Raw genomic sequence first — 22355 nt, 5'->3', positions numbered from 1 at the left:
TTCACTAAGATGCAAATTTTAGCCTATAGAGTATTAAAATAATACATTGGTGGCCAGGGGATTAAAAAAAACACACATTGGTGTTCAGAGGAATTGAACTTGTGGCTTCAGGACTTCAACTTTGTCTCCTTTTCATGACTCCAGGTCTTTTTGCTGTTTCGGGACTTCAGCTTTGGCTATTTTCGTGGCTTCAGGTCTTTTCGCCGCTTCGGGACTTTGTTTTTTCGGCACTTCTGCGTTTTGGCTGTTCGGGACTTCGGAAGGAGGCAGCACGACTTCGGCGCTGTCAAGGGGGGTCCGGCTCTTTCGAAAAGTTCAGCACTGCCAGGCCCCCTTCAGCCCCGGGCCCCATACACTTGTACCCCCTGTGCCAGCCTGATGGCGGCCCTGGCTGTATGTATTAAGTTCTGATTAGTAATGTAAATATGTGTATGATTTTTAAATGTTATGATATCTGGCTTTGCCACTTTAGTTAATAACACTTCTGCAGCTGATAATTAGGCAGTGATCTTACGTTCAAATGAGAAAGTGGTGGCTACATAATTGTAGGACATTTCCTCCAGTAATAACATCACAGCAGCTGGGGAAGTAGCCCAAATACAGCTTTCCATTGCATCTCAGTCCTGAAATATTTCACTCACTGATCTACTTCCCTTTCAGGTGACTGGATCTTGCAGATTTTGGAAAACTGGCGATCCGACGAGATTGACAAATTTGCCCATGGGCAGTTCTCTATAGCAACCAATCAGTGATTAGCTTTTTAAAGTCAGCTGCAAGTAGAACAATGAATGCATTCATTTGATTGGTTGCCATGGGTTACTGCCCATGGGCAAATTTGCCCAGTGTTGATAAATGACCCCCACTGTGTCTTGCTCAATACAATGTGTAATTGCTTGTTGCACTGCTCTAATTCACCTGTATTGCAATGTACAGTGCTACTGGATAGTTGCCCCTTTATAAACAAACTGTAATAGTATTAGTTAGATATTCAGACAAGGATGCTGAGAATTGCTGGGAGCTGTACCAGCCTTTCCACATAGCCTGAAGACCCCACTTCTTTAAATATTCTTTTGTTCATAATAAATATGGGGAAAACTGAAATATTTTTGATTCCAAGGTTTATCGGTGCAAAGCAAACTGTATATTTTCCCTATAAAACTTTATTATTTTGAAGTATTCATAAAGCATTTAATAAGCACATAGGAATAGGTAAGATGTGTTCATTTGCAGCCCAGATCTGCTGTATATTTACCATTGAGTTATTCAGAAGTTAGCAGATAGCTGCCTCTGGAAGCGCTTGCTTTGGGCACATTGACGAGACTGGGCTGCTTCTCCTATGGACACAATGGAATTCCAGCTAATAAAGAAGATTGGATAGACTGGCTCTATGAAAGTTGCACGGAATCGGTAAAGAACAGGCATATCCTCAGATACCTCGTGAAAGGACAGGCATCCGCGATCCCAGTCCACGAAGACACCTAAGCATTCCTGTTGTCCTGTGGCTACCAGTACCCGCTGTCCATCATGCCAAGCGTAACAACGTGTGTTGGTCCATTCCAAACACCAGGAGTGGGAATTCCTCCCAGCCAGACAGTGACTCTGGTGCCCCTTGCGATAGATGCTACGGTATGACACACCTAGACTGACACGGTTGCCGGACAACTGGACTTCCCAGTAATGCTGCCCTTGACCCAGAGGTTCCTGGCCCAGCACTTGTGTATAATGGTTGAACCGTCCAGGGTTGTCTGGGTATCCCTGAGGCTGCAGCTTGCAAAAAACCCTTCTGTTACCCTGCATTAGTGACAGGTTGTGATGGGCAGTGTTTGGGTCAAGGGTTATATCTCTGGAGTCTGGAGGTGGAAAAATAAGAATTAGATACATATTGGATACATATTGGGGGCATATTAGTCAGGGAGCAACTGCCATGAGCAGTGAGCAACCAGTTACCAAGGGCAGCTAGGGTTGCCATCTGGCAGGTATTTTACTGGCCTGGCCAGTAAAAATGATGGTTGATCCCAATGTTATTAATAGGGAAAAAAAGCTAAATACAAAATATAGGAAGGCCAGTATTTTTTCCAGAAAAGTTGGCAACCCTAGGGGCAACATAAAACAGTGTCCTGTAAATTTAGGAGCCGAATTTCCGGTTTTCAAGCCAAGTTACCAGAACTTTGGCTCTGCAAAGAGCACTATATACTTTGACCCGCTAAAATGCTAAAGTTTTAAGCATGGAAAGGGAGGGGGGCAGCACGGGGGCTGCTGCCTCAGACGGCAGCATCACAAGGATCGCCTCTGATATTAGTGAAGGTATGTCGGGTAGAGAGAGAGATGGGAAGAAGACAAAAGCTCAAAGATAACCCTTACACTTAAGGAATTCAGCCCGGACCCGAGGAATCAGAGGTATCAAAGGGCTTCCCCAATCTTCTGGTGCCTTAGTAGGACTGTTAGTTTGCGTGCTTTGGACTACAGAAGAGAGAAAAACAGTTCATTAATTGGTGAATCCAATCTATTTTAAGTGATTATTTAAAGGGCATGTAAAGGCAAAAAAATAAAATCCTACTTTAATTAAAAAAATGTGTACTGTTTTTGTAAGAAACCTGCCTGTATGCAGTGAAATTCTCCCTTAATTTACTGCTGTGGATAGGAATTGTCAGACGGTCACTAAATGCTCTGCAGGGAAACAATCATACTTATGAACAGCAGGGGGAGCCCCCACCTTACTTCCCAGCCATGCAGAAATCAAGCAGCTTTGTGTGTTTTCCTGTAGAGCAGTCGGCAACTGTGTAGAGATTTGTATTGGACTTTATTTTTGCCTTTACATCCCCTTGTAAACAGTTTCCGCTGCAGAGATAAAGATCATGGAGCCAGTTTTAAAAGATAAACTGGAATTCTATTTGGAGTATTATTTTGCTGCAGCCACTGGTTCTGCAGAGTTGGAGAAAGTTTGTATTAAACAATACAAAAACTATAAAATCCACATTAAATTACATGACAACACAGGACCCAGTGCAGTCTGCATATTCTGATTATTAATTAGTCTTGCTGTATCGGCTTGGGCAGATAATATTTGACTTGTGCTGTTATAATCATTTATGACAATGCCAAAGCAGCCCAGACCACACTGAGCATGTGCACAGTCTTGGTCTTGCAAAGATGTTTTTTGATGTCAACTGTTATTACTGGAAGCTGAGAAATATGTTTGGTTGGGTGGGTTGTTGGGAGAGACAATACAGCATGGTGCCCTAAGGCATATATAGTAAATTCAAACCTGAAGTTTAGTTCAGTACAGAAGCCTGGAATGGGGCATAGCTATAGAGGAAGTAGGCACTGTGACTGCTGGTGGTATAGGTAGTTCCAAGGGACATTTCATAAACAATTCTAGTTATGCCACTGCCTCCCTTAGGGCCCTAAGAAAAGAGTGGTGGCTATAGTGGGAACGTATTTAGTAAATGTAAAATGTAAATTAGTAGATGCAAAGGCAATGCAGCTCTGAAGAAACTTTAGACACAGCTTATCTTCATGGAGTGTCAGGCTTATAAACTCTAACTTACCCTGTTGTACCAATCGCCTCATGTGACCAGCACACAGTTCCAACAAGCTCTCTTTAAATTTAGCCATGGCTTCAGAGAGAGCCATACCCATGGGATCTCTTTCATGCTTGACTCTTCCTCTTCCTGAAACCAAAAAAAACCAAAGGCTTTAGTAGGGAGAGAGACAACAGATTTCAAATTTTGATTCATCATCCAGCTCAAGTCAAATGTGAAGCTGTAGCTACATAAAATGACAGCACTGTACAGCCCTAGCTTCTACAGAGAGGATCTTTCCATTAGTTTCCATATTCCCAGAATGTTCCTTATGTTATAAAGAACCATCTAATGACAAAACTAAGTTTAGTATTGTATTGTATTAGAATGTTGTTAAATGTTGTATAAGAATGTCGCATATACAAGCCTTATTCAAATGATTTACCAATCCAAAAAGATTGGTTGAACAATCATTATCAGGGCTGATCCAATCAAATGTGGGGCCCAATTGGGACGATGTTGGCGGGCCCCCTAGACAAAGTGTTGCTGGCTACTGACACACCAAGTATTTAGGAAAATAAGTGCATACAGGCACAAAATAGAAAGGAATGGAAAGACAAGGTAAGAGAGTGAGAGGGATGAAATAGGGGCACATAAAAGGGGCACACAGGGTAAGAGAGAGAGGGAGGAAATAGGAGAGTGGACTGGGCCAATTAGTTTGGGGCAGGCTGGGCTGATTCAGCTTGGGAGCAGGCTTGGTTGGATTGGGGGCAGGCAGGGCCTATCAAGGTTGGAGGAAAGCTGGGCCTATGAGAGTTGGGGGCAGGCTAGACCTATGGAGTTGGGGGATAGGCTGGCTTATCAGAGTTGAGGGTGGGCTGGACCTATGGATTTGGGGATGGGCTGGACTCTCAAAGTTGGGGGCAGGCCAGGCAGCATCATGTGCTGAGGGAAATATTATCTGTGCTGCCCTGTGGTGCGGGGCCCTATTGGGCCCAATTGGTCCAATAGGCCTAAGGCCGGCCATGATTGTTATGCTTTTATAAATAACAAAATTGGCCTGGTCTTTAGTATCACCTTGTAGTACCTGGGCAGAAGGTAACACGGTCATGGTGAGCCCTTGCTCCATAGTGTTAGTGTCTTCTTTTTCTTCCACCTGACTCTCATCCTGCTTCAATACGTGGCTGTCTTCCTGTTCCAGCATCTCACTTTCTGATTGTTCCAATAGCTGGAGGAGTCGGAATCCAGAAGCTTGCAGGATCGGCACCATATCACTAAATCCCTTGTTCGCCTCTCTACGTATCCTGATCATTGAGGTCTATAAGGATAAGGGGGGTCAAATACAACAAAACATTTTATGAAGAGGTGCCAATTCCCAGACTGCATGAAGGAACAGTTCAGAGATGGGAAGCAATCTAAATAAATCATAATTGAAACAATAAAAACTTTCTGAGCTTGGCAGAAACCATCCAGACTAGACTGCATCTATGTAAGTAATCTATTACCAAGCCCTCCCCTTATATCTTAAGTTACATCTATTCTTATAGGGAAAGAATACTTCAATAGAAGCCACTTACCCATCGGTTGGGATGCTCTGGGTTTCTCCGGGACATTGGGGGTGTCGAAATGCTGTCACTAAAAGCTCTACTATGATCTTCCTCCTGAGTGATGGGAGGATGGCTTATCTCCAAGTCCTCAATAATGTTCCAATATGGTTTGGATGATGCAGGGGTTATCTTACTAGACTCCCGGGGGTTGGAGAAGTCATCCACTATCTGGGAGAGGATACTGTTTTTGCACAGCCTTGGTGGGGAATCTGTTCGGAAGGGACATCTGCATTGGGGACAGGATGTAGAGGACCCTTGTAGTGACCAGCACTGGGTGATACACCCAAGACAAAAGCTGTGGCCACAGGGGATGGTGACAGGCTCCTGAAACAAATCCAGGCAGACTGGGCATCGTAAGTATTCTGAGCACAAGAGAGAAGATGTGGCCATGTCAAGTGTTGAGAATATAAACATTGACTGAAATCGCTCAACCCAAATACAATGGAAGGAACTCTCCCCAGCTACTCACATCCTACAGGAAGCCAGCAGTCTTGTCCAAAACACAAACAACTATGAAGGGAAAACATCCTATTAGCTCACTGAATTATATTAGGGTTGAATCCTGCTAGTTCTGAATCATATATCAGTGCACAGGATTGAATAATATTGTATCAAATTACTTTAAAAGTCTGATACAGAGGAAAGGCAAAACGTGCTATATTTCTACTAGAAAGAACACTAGATGAATGGAGCTAAGCAGGTAGGTAAAAGTTCAAGCTTGGTAGCTTTCTTGGTCCATGGTAGATTGAATGCATGGTGTTTGCAGCAATTAAAGCCACTGTTTAGTCTGTAATGGTGATAGCCACTTGGTATGGCACCAAATGGGCCTCAAATGCAAGTAGACTGAATCGCTTCTCTGACTTGTTCTAGTTAAGTTAGGACAGCTCCAAAATTTGTAATAAAACTGTGGTTATTTGACTTTGGCCTGTAAATAAGTTGACTTGTGAGTACTGGCTTGTCAACAATACCCACCTATCAGCTGATAGTTGCATTGAACATAACCTGTTTTCGGTCCAAAATATTAGACCCTAAAAGGGACAGGGCTTGCCAGAAAGTGAGCTTTCTAATTTTTCTACTTTTAAAAAGAAAAAAAATTGGTTAAATGTATTACTTAATTCCTTCCCCTACAACTCATGGTTCCCACCAGCAGCCCAGCAAGACTGGTCCCCAGGGCCACTCCTGCCATGAAGCAAGGTGAGAATCTTCCCTCATACAGCAGTGAGCAACCAGTTACTGGGACGTCAAAAACCCACCTCCTGTAGCTTTAGGAGCTAAATTTCCTGTTTTCAGGAAGGGGGGGGGCAGTCCCAGGATCGCACCTGCTGGTCACTGACTCTAAACTATTACAATTACAAAATGGTTTGCAGAAAGATAGTCGGAGCCAGTTAAGTTAAATGTAGCCTTTAGCCCGCAGGTTGGTAATACTCTCAATGAACAAAAAAGACAACAAACAGCTACACTGAATACTGGAGAGTGACACACCCATCCAGATCAGCTGCAGCCAGCCAACCAGTTCAAGCCAAGGTTGCTACAAAGTATTAAAATATAACTTTTAATTCAAACTGTTTAAAAAGTATTGTTCGTTTGGCCACACCAGCATACACACTCACAGCGTGAAAAAACGCTACGCCGTGCGGGACCATGTCCCTAAAATAACACACAATTAAAAACCAGCACTTATGCCCCTGACGAAGCTGCTTGTCAGCGAAACGCGTAGGGCGGCGTAGGTGGAAGGTGGTGTGAATAGCTCCCACTCTTCCCAACGTAGCTAGGTAGAAGACTCTGCTGGGAGAAGGGTGGGAACCAGCACTTTTGGTGGTATACTGATGAATATTCCTATTGAGCAGGTACTGACAATAGGTATTTAAACCTGCTACTAAATACTTTGTACATACCCACCACCTTTGAGTTTTTAATTGTGTGTTATTTTAGGGACATGGTCCCGCACGGCGTATCGTTTTTTCACGCTGTGAGTGTGTATGCTGGTGTGGCCAAACGAACAATACTTTTTAAACAGTTTGAATTAAAAGTTATATTTTAATACTTTGTAGCAACCTTGGCTTGAACTGGTTGGCTGGCTGCAGCTGATCTGGATGTGTGTGTCACTCTCCAGTATTCAGTGTAGCTGTTTGTTGTCTTTTTTGTTCATACAAAATGGTTTGCCTAAAGAGTGCAAAATGGGTAAAAACACAGAAAATGCACAAAGTAATTAAATTCAGGCCCATTTTTAAAGAGAAAAGGCTCTCTATTCTAAAAATTGATAAAGCTTTATCTGAACATTTAGTTACTTGGTGAGTCCCTCCATCTCACTGTGATTCTCAGACACCCCTGGGTTGACAATTTTGGACAAGGTGCACCTGAAACTCAACAGCAACCAGCCCTTTGGCCAGAGGATCAAGAACATTCCATTTTACCAGAAGGGGTGGCACTATAACCAAACTGATATACAACTATTGATTTTAGCCAAAAGGCCCAGAAGAACATCCTTCCAATGCTCATCCTGCAGTTGATGAAGCAAATTCTGCAGCACCAGAAGATATAGGCAACAACACACCCTGCACTAATAATGTATCCCTTTTCTGCTACAGGTGGTAGTCCCGCAACAACCAGAGAGATTTAAATCTGCATCCTCCTGCCAGGCTTGGGCCTTTCCCCATAGGTCAAGTGCTTCTTCCTAATGCTTATGGCACACAGGGCACCAGAACATCTGTTTGCTTTGGTGTCTCAGAACTTTGGTCGTCAGTTACTTTTAAAAATTTAATTTTATAGAAAAAAAAAAAAAACTAGAATTTTTCGAGTTTTTGGCATTCGAACTTTAATAAATAACCCCTTTAGTGATACATCAACCAAATTGTTGCAGCCAAAAGACAAGTGAATATGCCCTGCAAGAGGCAAAACCCAACAGAACACAATTTAATTGAAACCATAAAAAAACATAAAAAATGCTTATAGTTTTGGCTCTTTCCTCACATATTTTTTCTTGTATAAATAAAATGTATAAAATAATGTTTTCAAATTCTAATGCTGCCTGGAAAAAAAAATTCATTGTAAAAAAATTCAGGCAGATATATACAGTATATATACAGTTATGTTCAGGATAATAACAGTGTTTAAAAAAACTAATAAAGCTCAAAATCTTTATGAAAGTTTTATTTCTATACACGGAAATGCATTGGGAACATTGCATATTCTATTTCAAATCAAAACATGAAGAAAAATGTATCAAATTTGTGTTTACAGAAAGTGAAGAAAAGGGAATATTAGCCTGTCCCAAAAAATAGCAGTGTCTGCATTCTTCTTTAATAATACAAATATTTAAAGGGCTGTGCATTAGTGACATTCACAGCAGGCATATCACCAGCGGTGCGTGAGATAAGGATAAACTGAATTAAATTTATAAAAAAAAGAATCTCAAAAACCGCACTCGGTGAATTAAGTCTTAACTTAATTTTATTATTATGAACTCCCAAATTAATCAACAAAATACATTTATTGTAATCATCTATTTAAAAATCATAAATTAGTGCCAAATTTTATAAATGTTAAATTCATGTACAAATTAAATCAAAAAAGAAGAAAATGAAACAAAAAAATGAACATATCAAACTTAATCAAAAAACCTTAATCGTTCAATGGAAATTGATTAACCAAATTGCCCATAAATTAATTCAATGAACCGTGTTGTCCTGGAGCTGATCATTGGAACGAGCCATTTTACTCAGATTTTTAGAGAGAAATACACTATAACCAACATGCACAACATTTGCTCCTTCCTTAAATAAGGGCCGTAATTGTCACCTGTTTTATCACAGAATCAATGACCTCACTTATTGAACTCCACATTTCTATTATTTGGAACAAGCATCAATTAATGATTCAATTACATTGAGTCAGCAATAAATTATTATTGATAGTAAATAGTAATTAATAATTTTAAATTATTTTCAAAATAGAAATATAATTTCTACCAAAAACAGTGATTAATCAGGTAAGTGACTGATAATTTTCTGAACACAACTGTATATACTCAGTATAGGAGTAGAGCAGTAGGAAGGGAAGGAAGGAACTGAAAAGTCAAGGGAACAATTCACTAAAAACCAGGAACAGGAAAGTGACCAAGGCAGGGTATAGGGAAACAGCAATGTAATATCTGGATCTACTTCCCACCCAGAGGGTAGGACTACATGGAAGTTTTTGGCGCAATTTCACGCACTGCGACAAAATGCATACAACAAAAATAAGGTAAGTGAATGCATTGTCGCATGGTGTCGCAGCGTTGATCGCGCCAAAAACGTCCATGTAGTCCTACCCAGAAACTGTCACTTAAGTCCATTGATGGGAACAGGATATTTTTTAATATGCAAAGTTTTTCAAGTACACTTAAAAACGAATAGGCGCTGTCTTACAAATAATACCATAATAATAAGTAGAGCTTATTTCCCATTTATCTATTTATATGGGACAGTGTGCGCTGACTGTTCCTCTCTATACCTTTATTTATAGATATGGGAGAAAGCGCATATATGTTCTTGCTTAGTAGAGTAAGTGGGCAGAGTTTATTGGTTGTGTTTCTCTGTATATTAATATACAGTATATATATGTGGATAGTGAACATATATTTTTCCCTCAGACAATGCAGTGTAATGTTATGTAATATTGTATCCAGAACAGTGCTGGACTGGGAGGAAAAAGCAGCCCATGTTTTTACGTGCATGATAAATATTCTCAACTTCAAGGTTAACTAGAACTACTGTTTATTAATAAATAGAGCTCTATTTCCTGGACCCAAGCTGGGGGGATCATTAACATAGAATCCCCAGCATTATTATATCACCTATGTGCTAAAGCCACATTAACTAGCCTGTCTGTAAAGTTTGGCCCCTGTTAAATATTGGGTATTGGAAAAATGGTTATATTCCAGTATTGATTAAGTTTGAATATGTTTCATTTGTGCACTCATGACTTGTCATTCACACATCTTTCACACAATGGTTCCCATACTCCATTTGTTCCTCAAATCTGGAGGGATTAGGTTACAATTAACATATGGAATTTATGGGAAGGCTGGGGGAGGTGTATCCCACAGGTTTTGAATATATCCCTGGACAAAGGGAAGTTCTCTCTCTCTCACTCTCTCACACTGGACACACACACAGACACACACTGACTCTCACACAATACAGACATACACAAAACTTTTATACAACATATTGATACATACATATTATTTTGGTAGGCTGTCAATAAAGTATTTGACTGGCTAGGTATCTGTTAATTTGTATGTATTTTCTGTAACACATTTACCGTATATACCGTATAAGCCGAGTTTTTCAGCACCCAAAATGTGCTGAAAAACTCAACCTCGGCTTATACGCGGGTCATACCGCTACCCACGTGGCGGCCATGGGCGCCGCCATTTTGGGAGCGAACGCCGGCAGGGAAGGACGCGCCGCCCGGAGCTCCTGGACCTGCTCCGGGCGGCGATCGTGACAGTCAGTCACAGACAGTCCTGCTGGGGCCGCGGAAGGAGCGTATAGCCGAGAAGGAATAAGAGGGAACATTAGGTGGGCCCCCAGGGCCTCGTCAGCCCAGATCCACTCCTGCGGCTGGCAGAGCTGCTTCTTGCCTTCACTCCTTCCTGACCTCCCCCACTCAATAGCAGCTGTAATACACATAAAGAAGGTAAGCACTGGGGGAGAAGGGGGGACAGAGGGGAATTTGTGGCTGGGGGCCCCGTGCGGGTGGTGGGGAGGTAGTGTGCAGCCTCTGATTCCATAGTTTTCTGTTCCATAGTTTTTGTTACTCCTTTTTCTCAAAATTGTCTACAAACTTCTCAATATGATTTTATCTGTTAAATCATTTCTTTTAAATGTAAAAATGAGCTGACTTTTATGTCTCGATATTCACATTTTGAAATCTGACATGGGGCCCCTAGGCTTATACACGAGTCAATACATTTTTCCAGTTTTCTTAGGTAAATTAGGTACCTCGGCTTATACACGGGTCGGCTTATACACGAGTATATACGGTATACACATTAAATATTTTAAATATCACCTTGGTGAGTGGTGTTTGTTAACCATAGAACTTATACAAATTATTAAATAAGACAATAGTTTCTTACAGCCCCAGTTACATGCCGTGTGTTATTTTAAAGCCAGATCTGCAAAATGCAACTGCAATCTTCATCCCAGCACTTAGCAGGAACTCCGCTCATACAGCATGGACCCCAAAAAATAACGAGTACAATCTGCTCTTTTCTAATTGGGTACTAATGTTGAGGGGCAGGCAAAGCTACACAGTTTAGGCAAAGTGTAAGTTTAGGTCATGTGGGGACGTTTTGATACTTTTTAACATGGATTAATAAATACTATTTTCATTATAATTAGCATGCTTCTGGGATGTTTTTGAATTTTTGAGGCTATACCTCTATTTGGTCACTAGAGGACCCCAGCATGCTGCCAGTTATTTACTAATGTCTATCTCCCAATAGACGTGTGGAAAAGTGTAAGATTAGTCCTACTGCATGGAGATAGCAGAGTTCCTGGTCCCGCCCCATAGCACGTGCATGTGCACAAATGCAGGCATTGGCTTAGCTGTGGGGGTCTGTTATGGACAACTCATTTACATATCTAAAGCCAGCAGCTCATTTACATATTAAAGATGGACATCATTTGCATTTTTAAAACAGCCCATCGGGCATTTGTCCGAACCCACAGATGGCCAGTCTGGGCCTGGTCCAGAACATTCCTTCTCTGTATGTTTAGCAGCAGCCACATTGTTTCCGAATAGGGTTGTCACCTTTATTAAAAAGATTTACCGGACAGTGGGGGCGGGTACCAAAAGGGGGCGGTCCGTGATGCTAAAAAGGGGTGGAGCTACGCAGTGTGCGGCAAAAGGGGCGGAGCAACATCGCACAGCGCTGGAAAAAAGGTAAGTTCTTTGCGATCTTTGTGAATTGGGGGCAGGCCAGGGGCTTTTTTTAAAGGGTATTACAAATTACATTGCCGGTAAATTTGTAATACTGGCCCCGGCCTTGGCAGGTGTTTTACCGGCTAGGCCGGTAAAATACCGGCCGGGTGGCAACTCTATTTCCGAATCACTATACATGATTCCACCATGAGCAGGGCCGCCATCAGGGGGGGACAGGGGGGACAAGCGTACCGGGCCCGGGCATGAAGGGGGGCCCGGCAGCGCTGCATTTTTTTGAAGATCCGGGCCCCCCTTACGAGCGCCCGAGCCGTACGTCTTGCCTCTTGAGTGCCGAATGCGGAAGTGCCGAAAAGCCGAAGCCGATGCGCCGAAAAGACCCGAAGTCACGGAAAAAGCCGAAGTCACGAAGCGCCGAAAAGACCCGAAGTCACGAAAACAGCCGAAGCCGAAGTCCTGAAGCAGCGCAAAGACCCGAAGTCACGAAAAGAGCCGAAATTGAAGTCCTGAAGCGGTGAAAAGACCCGAAGTCACGAAAGGAGGCGAAGTTGAAGTAGTGAAGCCATGAGTTCAATTCTACTGAACACCAGTTTGTGGGTTTTTTTTTTTTTAATCCCCTGGCCACCAATGTATTATTTTAATATTCTATAGGCCCCTGCCACCAATCTTTTTTTTAAAACTTTTTTTTTGGGGCCCCAATTTTTTTTTTAACTCGTAAGGGGCCCCTTGCCACCATTGTTTTTTTTTGGTTTTTTTTTTTAAAAAAAATTAATTTTCTTTTTGGTGGCCCCAAATTTTTTTAACTTGTAAGGGGGCCCCTGCCACCAGTTTTTTTTTTTTCAAAAAAAAATTTATTTTTTTTTTAAATTTTTTTTTGGGGCCCCAATTTGTTTTTAACTTTTAAGGGGGCCCCTGCCACCAGTTTTTTTTTTTCAAAAAAATTTTTTTTTTGGGGCCCCAATTTGTTTTTAACTTATAAGGGGGCCCCTGCCGCCAATGTTTTTTTTTTTTTTCAAAAAAAAATTTTTTTTTTCAAATTTTTTTTTGGGGCCCCAATTTGTTTTTAACTTATAAGGGGGCCCCTGCCACCAATGTTTGTTTATTTTTTAGTTTTTTTTACATTTTTTTTTGTTGGGGCCCCAAGTTTTTTTTAACTTATAAGGGGGCCCCTGCCACCAATGTTTTTAAAAAAAAAAAAAAAAAATTAAATTTTTTTTTTTTGGGGCCCCAATTTTTTTTATAAGGGGGCCCTGACCATCAATAGCTTTTTACAACTTGTGTGGGGGGGGGGGTTTACTTTTTTAGCGCTGATGTCTGTGTGGTCTTTTAACTGCGATGTGGGCGGGATATGGGGCGGATCTTGGTCGTCAGTGTGGGCGGGGCCCAGGGGGCCCCAAAAATTTTGTTGTACGGGGCCCCGTGATTTCTAATGGCGGCCCTGACCATGAGTACTCTAACCAATAGGCTTCCAAGCCCAGCAAGAGGCCATACATGTTTATAGCCACCTGTGTATTGTTCCATTCATTGGGAACGACCTACTGAACAATTGCAAGAGCAGGAAAAGGAAAGTGAAAAGGAGCCACAGAGCTATGACTCCGCTTCCTTTTAGCTGATTGATGGAAATTTCCCATCAGGATCACAGGATTCTAAATGCCACTCCGACAGGCCATACAGGCTCAGGTAGTCAGGCTGTATGGTGAAAACTGCATGGCCAAATTGGAGCATGTATGGCCAGTTTTATTGTGCACATATATAGCCACTCTAACTGCTTAATGATCTAGATCAGTTAACATACTATTGGGGACTATGGAGAATACCTGATCAGAGGCAAACAATATGACAGATTCCACAGAGCTATACATGCAAATATACAGGGAGTAATGTTTTGTATACAAATCATTAGCATCCTCACACTACCTCTTGCCAGAGTTTCATTCACCATTAAGACCTGGCGAACAGATAAAATGAAGCTACATCCTTCTCAATCTTATGTCAGTGACATCATATCCTGTATGCCGGAAAGTCATAAATGTTCTAAAAAATGCTGGTTTTCATATTTTTTAAAGTGGGATTGTGTTTTAAAGTTGTAACTGTTAAAAAATGTTATTTTAACATTTATTTTTACCATTTGAGGAGCATGCCTCATTTGTTTTAGGGTGGGCTCATGTCTAGGGCATTAGAGGATCTCTTTTGCCTTTAGTTTGCTTCTCTGGAAATTTGTAATAATAAGTGGCCACTTCAAGCATTTGCATCAACATCTCTAATAAAGACGTCTATATGACATATATGTACCCGCCCTATTCAAATTGACCTAAGCGTAAGTGTATTAACGAAGTTTCATTAGGCAGAAATGAACGTTAGCAAAAGTTCACTATGAAATGCTCACGCTGACGAATTAACGATAGTGAAACTTCGCCAGCGTTCGGCTGCCAAGACACAACTTCGCATTCTAGTAAATCAGCGCGTTGGTAGCAATTTTGCGCCTTGCGAATTGGCGCCTGGCGAAGTGGGAAGCCTTCACAGTCGAAAATTTGCCCCTTTAGTGAATTTGCCCCTCTGATTTGCACAGCTGTAGTAACAAACGCATTGAAACAATGTGCTCACTTCTAGCAGTAATGCTCTAAGTAACTCACAAAATAAAAGAAATAAAGCCATTTGACATGTTACTTATTTATATCCAGTCCATGTCAATATGTTTTGTTGTGAAGGTGAATTCCTTGTTGCAGTGTATTTGCTGCAGTGTTCAGCCATCTTTTATATGTTGTCTAAACAAAGGCCAACTTGGTTAAGTTGTGTTTAATAGAGCCTTACTAATATATATTTCTAATCTGCCTCTAGAGCACGAAAATACAAGTATTTAGGTATTTCTAAATAAACATTTTATGTGTCCAATAACCAAACCAGAATGTTCAGACGTGCAGACATTATGGGGCAGATGTATCAAGGGTCGAATATCGAGGGTTAATTAACCCTCGATATTGGACTGCCGAATTAAAATCCTTCGACTTATCATTCGAATAATCATTCGTTCAAACGATCGAAGGATTTTAATCCATTGATCAAAGGATTATCCTTCGATCATAAAATTAGTTAGCAAGCCTATCATAAAATTGTTAGCAAGGATTCAAATGATCGGATCTTTGCATCTATGGCCAGCTCTAGAGTTCAGGTTGTTTACATTGCTAACCTGTGGTGTGCATATCTTTTCCAGGCTGTCTGTAATGAGTCACAGACGTTCACACTCAGGCTCCAGGGGGTAAGCATTGTCTAAGGAGAGAGCGTTTGGGACTAAAGCTGGCCATAGATGCAAACAGGGCCAGAACTAGGGGTAGGCAGAGTAGGCACATGCCTAGGGCGCAAAGCTTGGGGGGCGCCAGGCATATACCTTCCACTACTGCCTACCCCAGTCCGGGCCGCTGAATCCGGCTTGCTGCTGTTGCCAAGTGAATGCGATGCCAAATGACGCATGCGTCAGTACGCATGCACGCGCTCACCGTGAGGGGAGGGGGTGACGCTGCGTGCGTTTGCAGGAGTTCATCACACGAACATGAATCAGAGAAAAGTAAGAGCTCCAGACAGGAGTGTGTAGCATGTGGTGACCCTGCTATGCTGGATAAAAGGCTGTGCAGAAAATCCCTAACAGATGTGAGCAACCCTGCTACGGATCAAATAACTAACATGATGGATTGGGTGCAATCCACTTTCAAGCAGTCCATGGCTACTGTGGTAAAATAAGTTACTGGAAAAGTACAGTAATGCATAATCTAAACAAACAAGGATGCATGCCCGCTACCAATGCAGGCACACAGACTACAGTTTTGGAAAAATATAGATACTCTAGCACCTCTGAGGGAGAAGTCTCACAATCAGAGGCAGACACTGAAGAAACAGAAGAGGCAGTCTTTAATATTGAATTCATTGAACCACTTATAAATCATTTGAGAATTACGCTAGCTTTAGATGAAGAGGAACCGCTCCCCAAACGAGACAAAATGTTTTGATCTAAAGAAAAGAAGACACAGATGTTTCCGGTACATGAAGTGATTTCTAAAATGCTGGAAACAGAATGGGAAACCCTTGATAAGAAACTGGGGGAATCCAAGAGATTCAACAGAATGCTCCCTTTTGCGAAGAAAAATGTGAACTCCTGGATTTCCGTACCTAAAGTAGATGCTATCATGACCAGAGTGGCAAGGCGAACAACACTGCAAGTAGATGATGGCGTTACCCTCAAGGATGCCATGGAAAGAAGGCAGGATGCCATTCTAAAAAAGCTATACCTTGAATGAGTAAAATCTTGCAAAACGGCGGTAGCAACTACTTCACTCACCTGGGCTAACAGCATCTGGATCTCTGAAATTGAGAAGGCTGTCAAAGAGGAAGCAGACCAAGAAAGGATTCTAGATATCATTCAAGACAGAAAACAACTTTGCATCTGAAGCTTCCCTTGAGGGAGCAAGATTGGCAGCCAGATCTATGGGTTTGGCAGTGGCGGCCAGGAAGTCCCTATGGTTACTCCACTGGCACGCAGACTCTCAGTCTAGGAACAGCTGGATCAAATTATTTACAAGGCTTCCGCTGGGAAATCAGCTTTTCTGTCCTAGGTAGGTGGCAGATGAAGGGCGTTTGGGACAGTGGGAGCTCAACACGTAAAAGATTCCAGGGTCCTTGATACAATTTCGGAAGGTTTTGCGATGGAACTGAGAAGCATACCCAAAAGAAACTGTGAGTAACACTCACCCTGGTGGTATACAAAACAAGAAACCTGCGGCACAACTGTTGCAATTGAATAAGTGATTAGTATTTATTCATCTCATAAAAAAACGGCAACGTTTCGGGCCTCCACTGTGCCCTTTATAAAGCCTATTGGTGTAAACATGTGCCAAACATTTATAGTGAAAGAGGGGTGTAGTCACGCCTCTCATCCCTCCCCCAAGGTCAAAGTTCACAGTGTCCATATTGTGTTTCCGTGATTCATAGTCCATAGCAACCATTATCAAAAATATCATTTTCTGTTGGTATGGCATTATACAGTTGCACAGATTGTATCCCAATTAAAATGTATCAAAAACATTGTAACACACAGTGATAAAAGTGATATTAAAATTGAAACATCCAAAAGCTAAATGTTATAAGGAATTGATCTATACAGGCCTGAGATATCATCTGGCACCCATGTGGCATACGATACTCAGCACTCTCCATGAGACACTTCATTGTATGTGCAAAATGGTACCGATACTCAGGACATTTCCTGCAGATCATGCTTCTTAGAAAAAAGAAAAAAGAAAAATAGAGATATGTTAAAAACATAAATATAGTACATATATTAGATCAATCATTTATTTTCTACACCAATTAAAAACAATTATAAACAGGACTCCGTACCTCATATTAAGTATTATTAGTTAGATGAATATTGCTGGGGTGTACTCCCTATTCAGTCCCCGAGGCCAAATCGTATCCAGCCTGTGTATCCACCGCATTTCTAATTTCTTAAGCATCAAAACCCTGTCACCACCTCGTCTGGGGATCTCTACTGAATCGATGACCTGAAAGCGTAATTGACTAACTGTGTGTCTAGCCTCCTTAAAGTGTGCTGGAACTGGGAGGGCTGTCAGTTGTTTGCGAATTGTGGATTTGTGCTTGGAAATGCGGTCTTTGACCTTTTGTGTAGTTTCACCAATATAAAGTAAACCGCAGGGGCATTTCAATAGATAAACCACGTAAGAGGAATCACATGTATAATAATTCTTTATAGTGTATAAACGCATCCCCCTTGGTAACCGAATTACATTGTGTGCAGTTAAGGCAGGGAAAAGTGCCAAACTTTGGATTGCATAAAAAGCGTGTGGCTTGCTGTTTTAAGGGTCCAATATCCGCTCTTACCAGTCGATCTTTAAGATTTCTGGCACGTTTGTAAGCCATTAATGGTGGTTGTTGGAATGCCGGGTTATTGGGTTAGTTTTGATTAAGAATTCTTTCAAATGATCATCAATTATACCATCTTCCACTGCTTGGTACACCCTGGACATAATGCACTGTTGTATAGAAATTAAAGGATTAACCGGAATTTTTTTTATAAATTTCTGCATTTGATAATTGTTCATTAATTTCTGACAGGTAAAAATCCCTGTCCATAACAACCAGTGCACCTCCCTTATCTGCAGGCTTAATAATTAACTTATCATTGTTAATAAGCTACAACCCCCCAGTGGAAACAAAACTAATAAAAATAGGATTGTATTTGTTTCAGGTTTTTCTACTGCCAGCAAACATGTCACTAAAATTATACATAAACACTGGCATTTGCTTACATCATGTTTGTCCGATATACCGGCATTCCAACAACCACCATTAATGGCTTACAAACGTGCCAGAAATCTTAAAGATCGACTGGTAAGAGCGGATATTGGACCCTTAAAACAGCAAGCCACACGCTTTTTATGCAATCCAAAGTTTGGCACTTTTCCCTGCCTTAACTGCACACAATGTAATTCGGTTACCAAGGGGGATGCGTTTATACACTATAAAGAATTATTATACATGTGATTCCTCTTACGTGGTTTATCTATTGAAATGCCCCTGCGGTTTACTTTATATTGGTGAAACTACACAAAAGGTCAAAGACCGCATTTCCAAGCACAAATCCACAATTCGCAAACAACTGACAGCCCTCCCAGTTCCAGCACACTTTAAGGAGGCTAGACACACAGTTAGTCAATTACGCTTTCAGGTCATCGATTCAGTAGAGATCCCCAGACGAGGTGGTGACAGGGTTTTGATGCTTAAGAAATTAGAAATGCGGTGGATACACAGGCTGGATACGATTTGGCCTCGGGGACTGAATAGGGAGTACACCCCAGCAATATTCATCTAACTAATAATACTTAATATGAGGTACGGAGTCCTGTTTATAATTGTTTTTAATTGGTGTAGAAAATAAATGATTGATCTAATATATGTACTATATTTATGTTTTTAACATATCTCTATTTTTCTTTTTTCTAAGGAGCATGATCTGCAGGAAATGTCCTGAGTATCGGTACCATTTTGCACATACAATGAAGTGTCTCATGGAGAGTGCTGAGTATCGTATGCCACATGGGTGCCAGATGATATCTCAGGCCTGTATAGATCAATTCCTTATAACATTTAGCTTTTGGATGTTTCAATTTTAATATCACTTTTATCACTGTGTGTTACAATGTTTTTGATACATTTTAATTGGGATACAATCTGTGCAACTGTATAATGCCATACCAACAGAAAATGATATTTTTGATAATGGTTGCTATGGACTATGAATCACGGAAACACAATATGGACACTGTGAACTTTGACCTTGGGGGAGGGATGAGAGGCGTGACTACACCCCTCTTTCACTATAAATGTTTGGCACATGTTTACACCAATAGGCTTGATAAAGGGCACAGTGGAGGCCTGAAACGTTGCCGTTTTTTTATGAGATGAATAAATACTAATCACTTATTCAATTGCAACAGTTGTGCCGCAGGTTTCTTGTTTTGTGATACACAATTTTTGGGCTTTTTGGGCAGTATTGAGCCCGACACCTGAAGGCACCTGACACCAACCCGGTGATACAGACCTGTGACAGCACTCCAATCTTGGGATTTGAGTATTCACCCTGGTGGTATAGTCTGCCGACGGGGACGCCCGCCGCGCTGATCCTTCTTCCTTGCCAATCCGGTCCTCTATGGCGCGCGCATGAAGCTGCGCATTGACGCAGGCGTCATGACGTCATTGCGCAAAGGCGTCAAATTCAAAGTGTATTTAAAGGGACTTTGTAATTGTGGTGATTGCCCGTTGTTTGGTTCCATTTGTGAGTTCCTGGGTGCTATTCTTGTTATATTCTGTCCTCTGATTCCTGTTTTGACCCCTGCCGCCTTGCCTTTCTCCTGACTTCTGTGATCCTGACCTTGGCCTGTTATTCGACTATTCTACACTCCGTTAACCAACAAATGCCTGTTTGACTACTCCAGGGGTAGGGAACCTGCGGCTCCAGAGCCTCATGCGGCTCTTCATCCTGCTTGCTGCGGCTCAGTCTTGCGGCTTTGCCTTTCAGGTCATATTTACAGCCCTCGCACCTGCTGGTGGGTTCTTGAGTGTGCGACCGCGGTAAGCACACTCAAGAAGCTGGCAGCAGGTGCGAGGGCTGTATAGATGTCCCAGGAGTGGCAAGACTGAGCCACAGCAAGATGATTCATCATGGTCACACACTCAAGACAAGAGAGGGAAGATCAGCATGGAGCTTCAGAAACAGAAGTCACATTAAACAGATGAGAACACTAGCATGTAATAGGGCTATTCAGTGCTTAATTTATTTCAAAGTAGCCCTGCATATACACAATGCACTTCTGTTTGTTGTATTCTGTTGTTGTAACGGGGGGGGGGTCCTTTTTACATAGACCTGATGGCAACATTTCAGAACAAAAAAGTAATAATGTTCTGTCCATGGGGAAAGGACAGCTGGACAACTTTTTGGGATGCCTTCTCCTTCCCCTAGAAACTCTGCATGGCATACAATTTTCCACCTCTGGCTGTAATACCAAAAGTCCTCAAGAAGGTCAGGACAGACAAAACAAAAATAGTCATAGTGACTCCCTGGTGGCCCAGAAGGGCTTAGTTTCCTCTACTGATGCAGCTCAAGCAGGAGGAGCCGTTTCACCTTCCAATACTTCCAACAATGCTTCACCAGTTAGCAGTACTACATCCAAATCCAGGTCATTGGGCCTTAACGGCCTTGAAATTGAAAGGCTTAGGTTATATCAGTTGGGATTATCCGACTCCACTATATCTACGATCCTAGCTACAAAGAAAAAAATCTACTCACCTGAAATACGCAAGAACCTGGGAGGTCTTTGTTGAATTGTGCACAATAAGAAGTTATGACCGTCTCAGGACTTCTGAAGTTACGATCATAGAATTTTTACAAACAGGTGCAGAACGCAACCTAAGTATTTCCACTCTAAAAGGACAGGTGACGGCCATATCAGCACACACCAACTTCCAATGGGCTTCAGGTAGCCTGATAAAAAGATTCTTTCAGGGGTTGAGACAACTTCACCCTATTGCCAGATCTGAAGTACCACCTTGGTCTTGAATGCTTTAATGGAGAATCCTTTTGAACCATTGGAGGAAGCATCTGTAAAACACTTGTGCCACAAGACGGCATTCTTGCTACCATCACATCTGCCAGAAGAGTAGAAGAATTGCATGCATTATCTATCAAACCATCCAAGTTATCCTTCTTCGGAGATAGAGCATCTAAAAGCACAATCGCAAGATGGATAAAACAATGCATCCTAACAGTCTATTCTTTACAGCCAGCACCTGGGCCAGCACCAAAAGCACACTCCACCAGAGGGATGGCGGCTTCCTGGGCACTCCAAGCCCAGGTATCTTCAGAAGAGATCTGCAGAGCAGCTACATGGTCTTCATATTGCACTTTTTCCAAACATTACATGTTTGACACATTTTCAAATGATCTAGCCTGCTTTGGGCGTTCAATTATGGAGACGGCAAATAAATAAATAATTGCAGCACATATGTCTATTCTCATTATATCCCTCCCTAAATGAAAAGCTCGTTAAATCCCTTTGTGTGCCCACTGCCATGTGGAAGGAACAGGAAAACTGAAAATTATATCATACTTACCGAGATTTTCTTTTCCTGGACTGGAACATGGCAGTGGGCAGGGGCTTCCCTCCCAGGGGTATTGTAGTCAGAAAGAATGGACGCCGGAACCGAGGGAAGTCCTTTTATAGTCAACACCTGTGCCTTCCTCACCCTTTGTGAAACGAATATCTAAGTATGATATGATTTTCAGTTATACTGGCACTCCATTGTGCAGATCCAGCCCAACATGGAATCAGCATTTCTAGGGGATGCCCATGTTGTGCCCCTTCTGTACTCTGAGCTGGCAAGTACAGGTAGCCCAGTATACAGAGAGGTGTTAAACACGGTATTCCATACTGATGAATGGGCTGACCAAAACCTGTGCACCTGACAAGTTAAAAAATGGGTATCCACTTCCAGTCAGGATGTAAGCATTGCCTACTGCAGCACCCAGTAACTGTAATTTGTGTGCTGTAGCTGGGAATCCCTAACCTTCTCAATTGGAATTGTTTTGCTCAGAGCCCACACCCTCTGACATTCTTTCTGATGATGGACGAAGAGAGAGGGCTTTCAAGCCTTAGCCATGGTTGAGAAGGGGGATGTGGAAGGGTGCACCAAGGCATTACTAGAACTCTGATCTTGTTTGTCTACTCTGCAC

The 22355-nt window shown here is 41.9% G+C and overlaps 1 protein-coding gene across 1 annotated transcript; it reads right to left on the bottom strand.

The window, feature by feature from the left end:
- Positions 1-1142: 1142 nt before the first annotated feature.
- LOC108702387 (E3 ubiquitin/ISG15 ligase TRIM25) lies at positions 1143-6712 on the bottom strand. The gene is given in 6 exon segments (XM_018237852.2): positions 1143-1850; positions 2362-2460; positions 3549-3627; positions 3630-3671; positions 4609-4839; positions 5099-6712. Coding segments are annotated over 6 exon segments (1482 nt in total). The 5' UTR covers positions 5543-6712; the 3' UTR covers positions 1143-1263.
- Positions 6713-22355: the final 15643 nt, after the last annotated feature.

This window comes from Xenopus laevis, chromosome 9_10S (genome assembly GCF_017654675.1).
Source record: "Xenopus laevis strain J_2021 chromosome 9_10S, Xenopus_laevis_v10.1, whole genome shotgun sequence".
Lineage (NCBI taxonomy): Eukaryota > Metazoa > Chordata > Amphibia > Anura > Pipidae > Xenopus > Xenopus laevis.
This window is presented reverse-complemented; position numbering and strand designations above follow the sequence as displayed.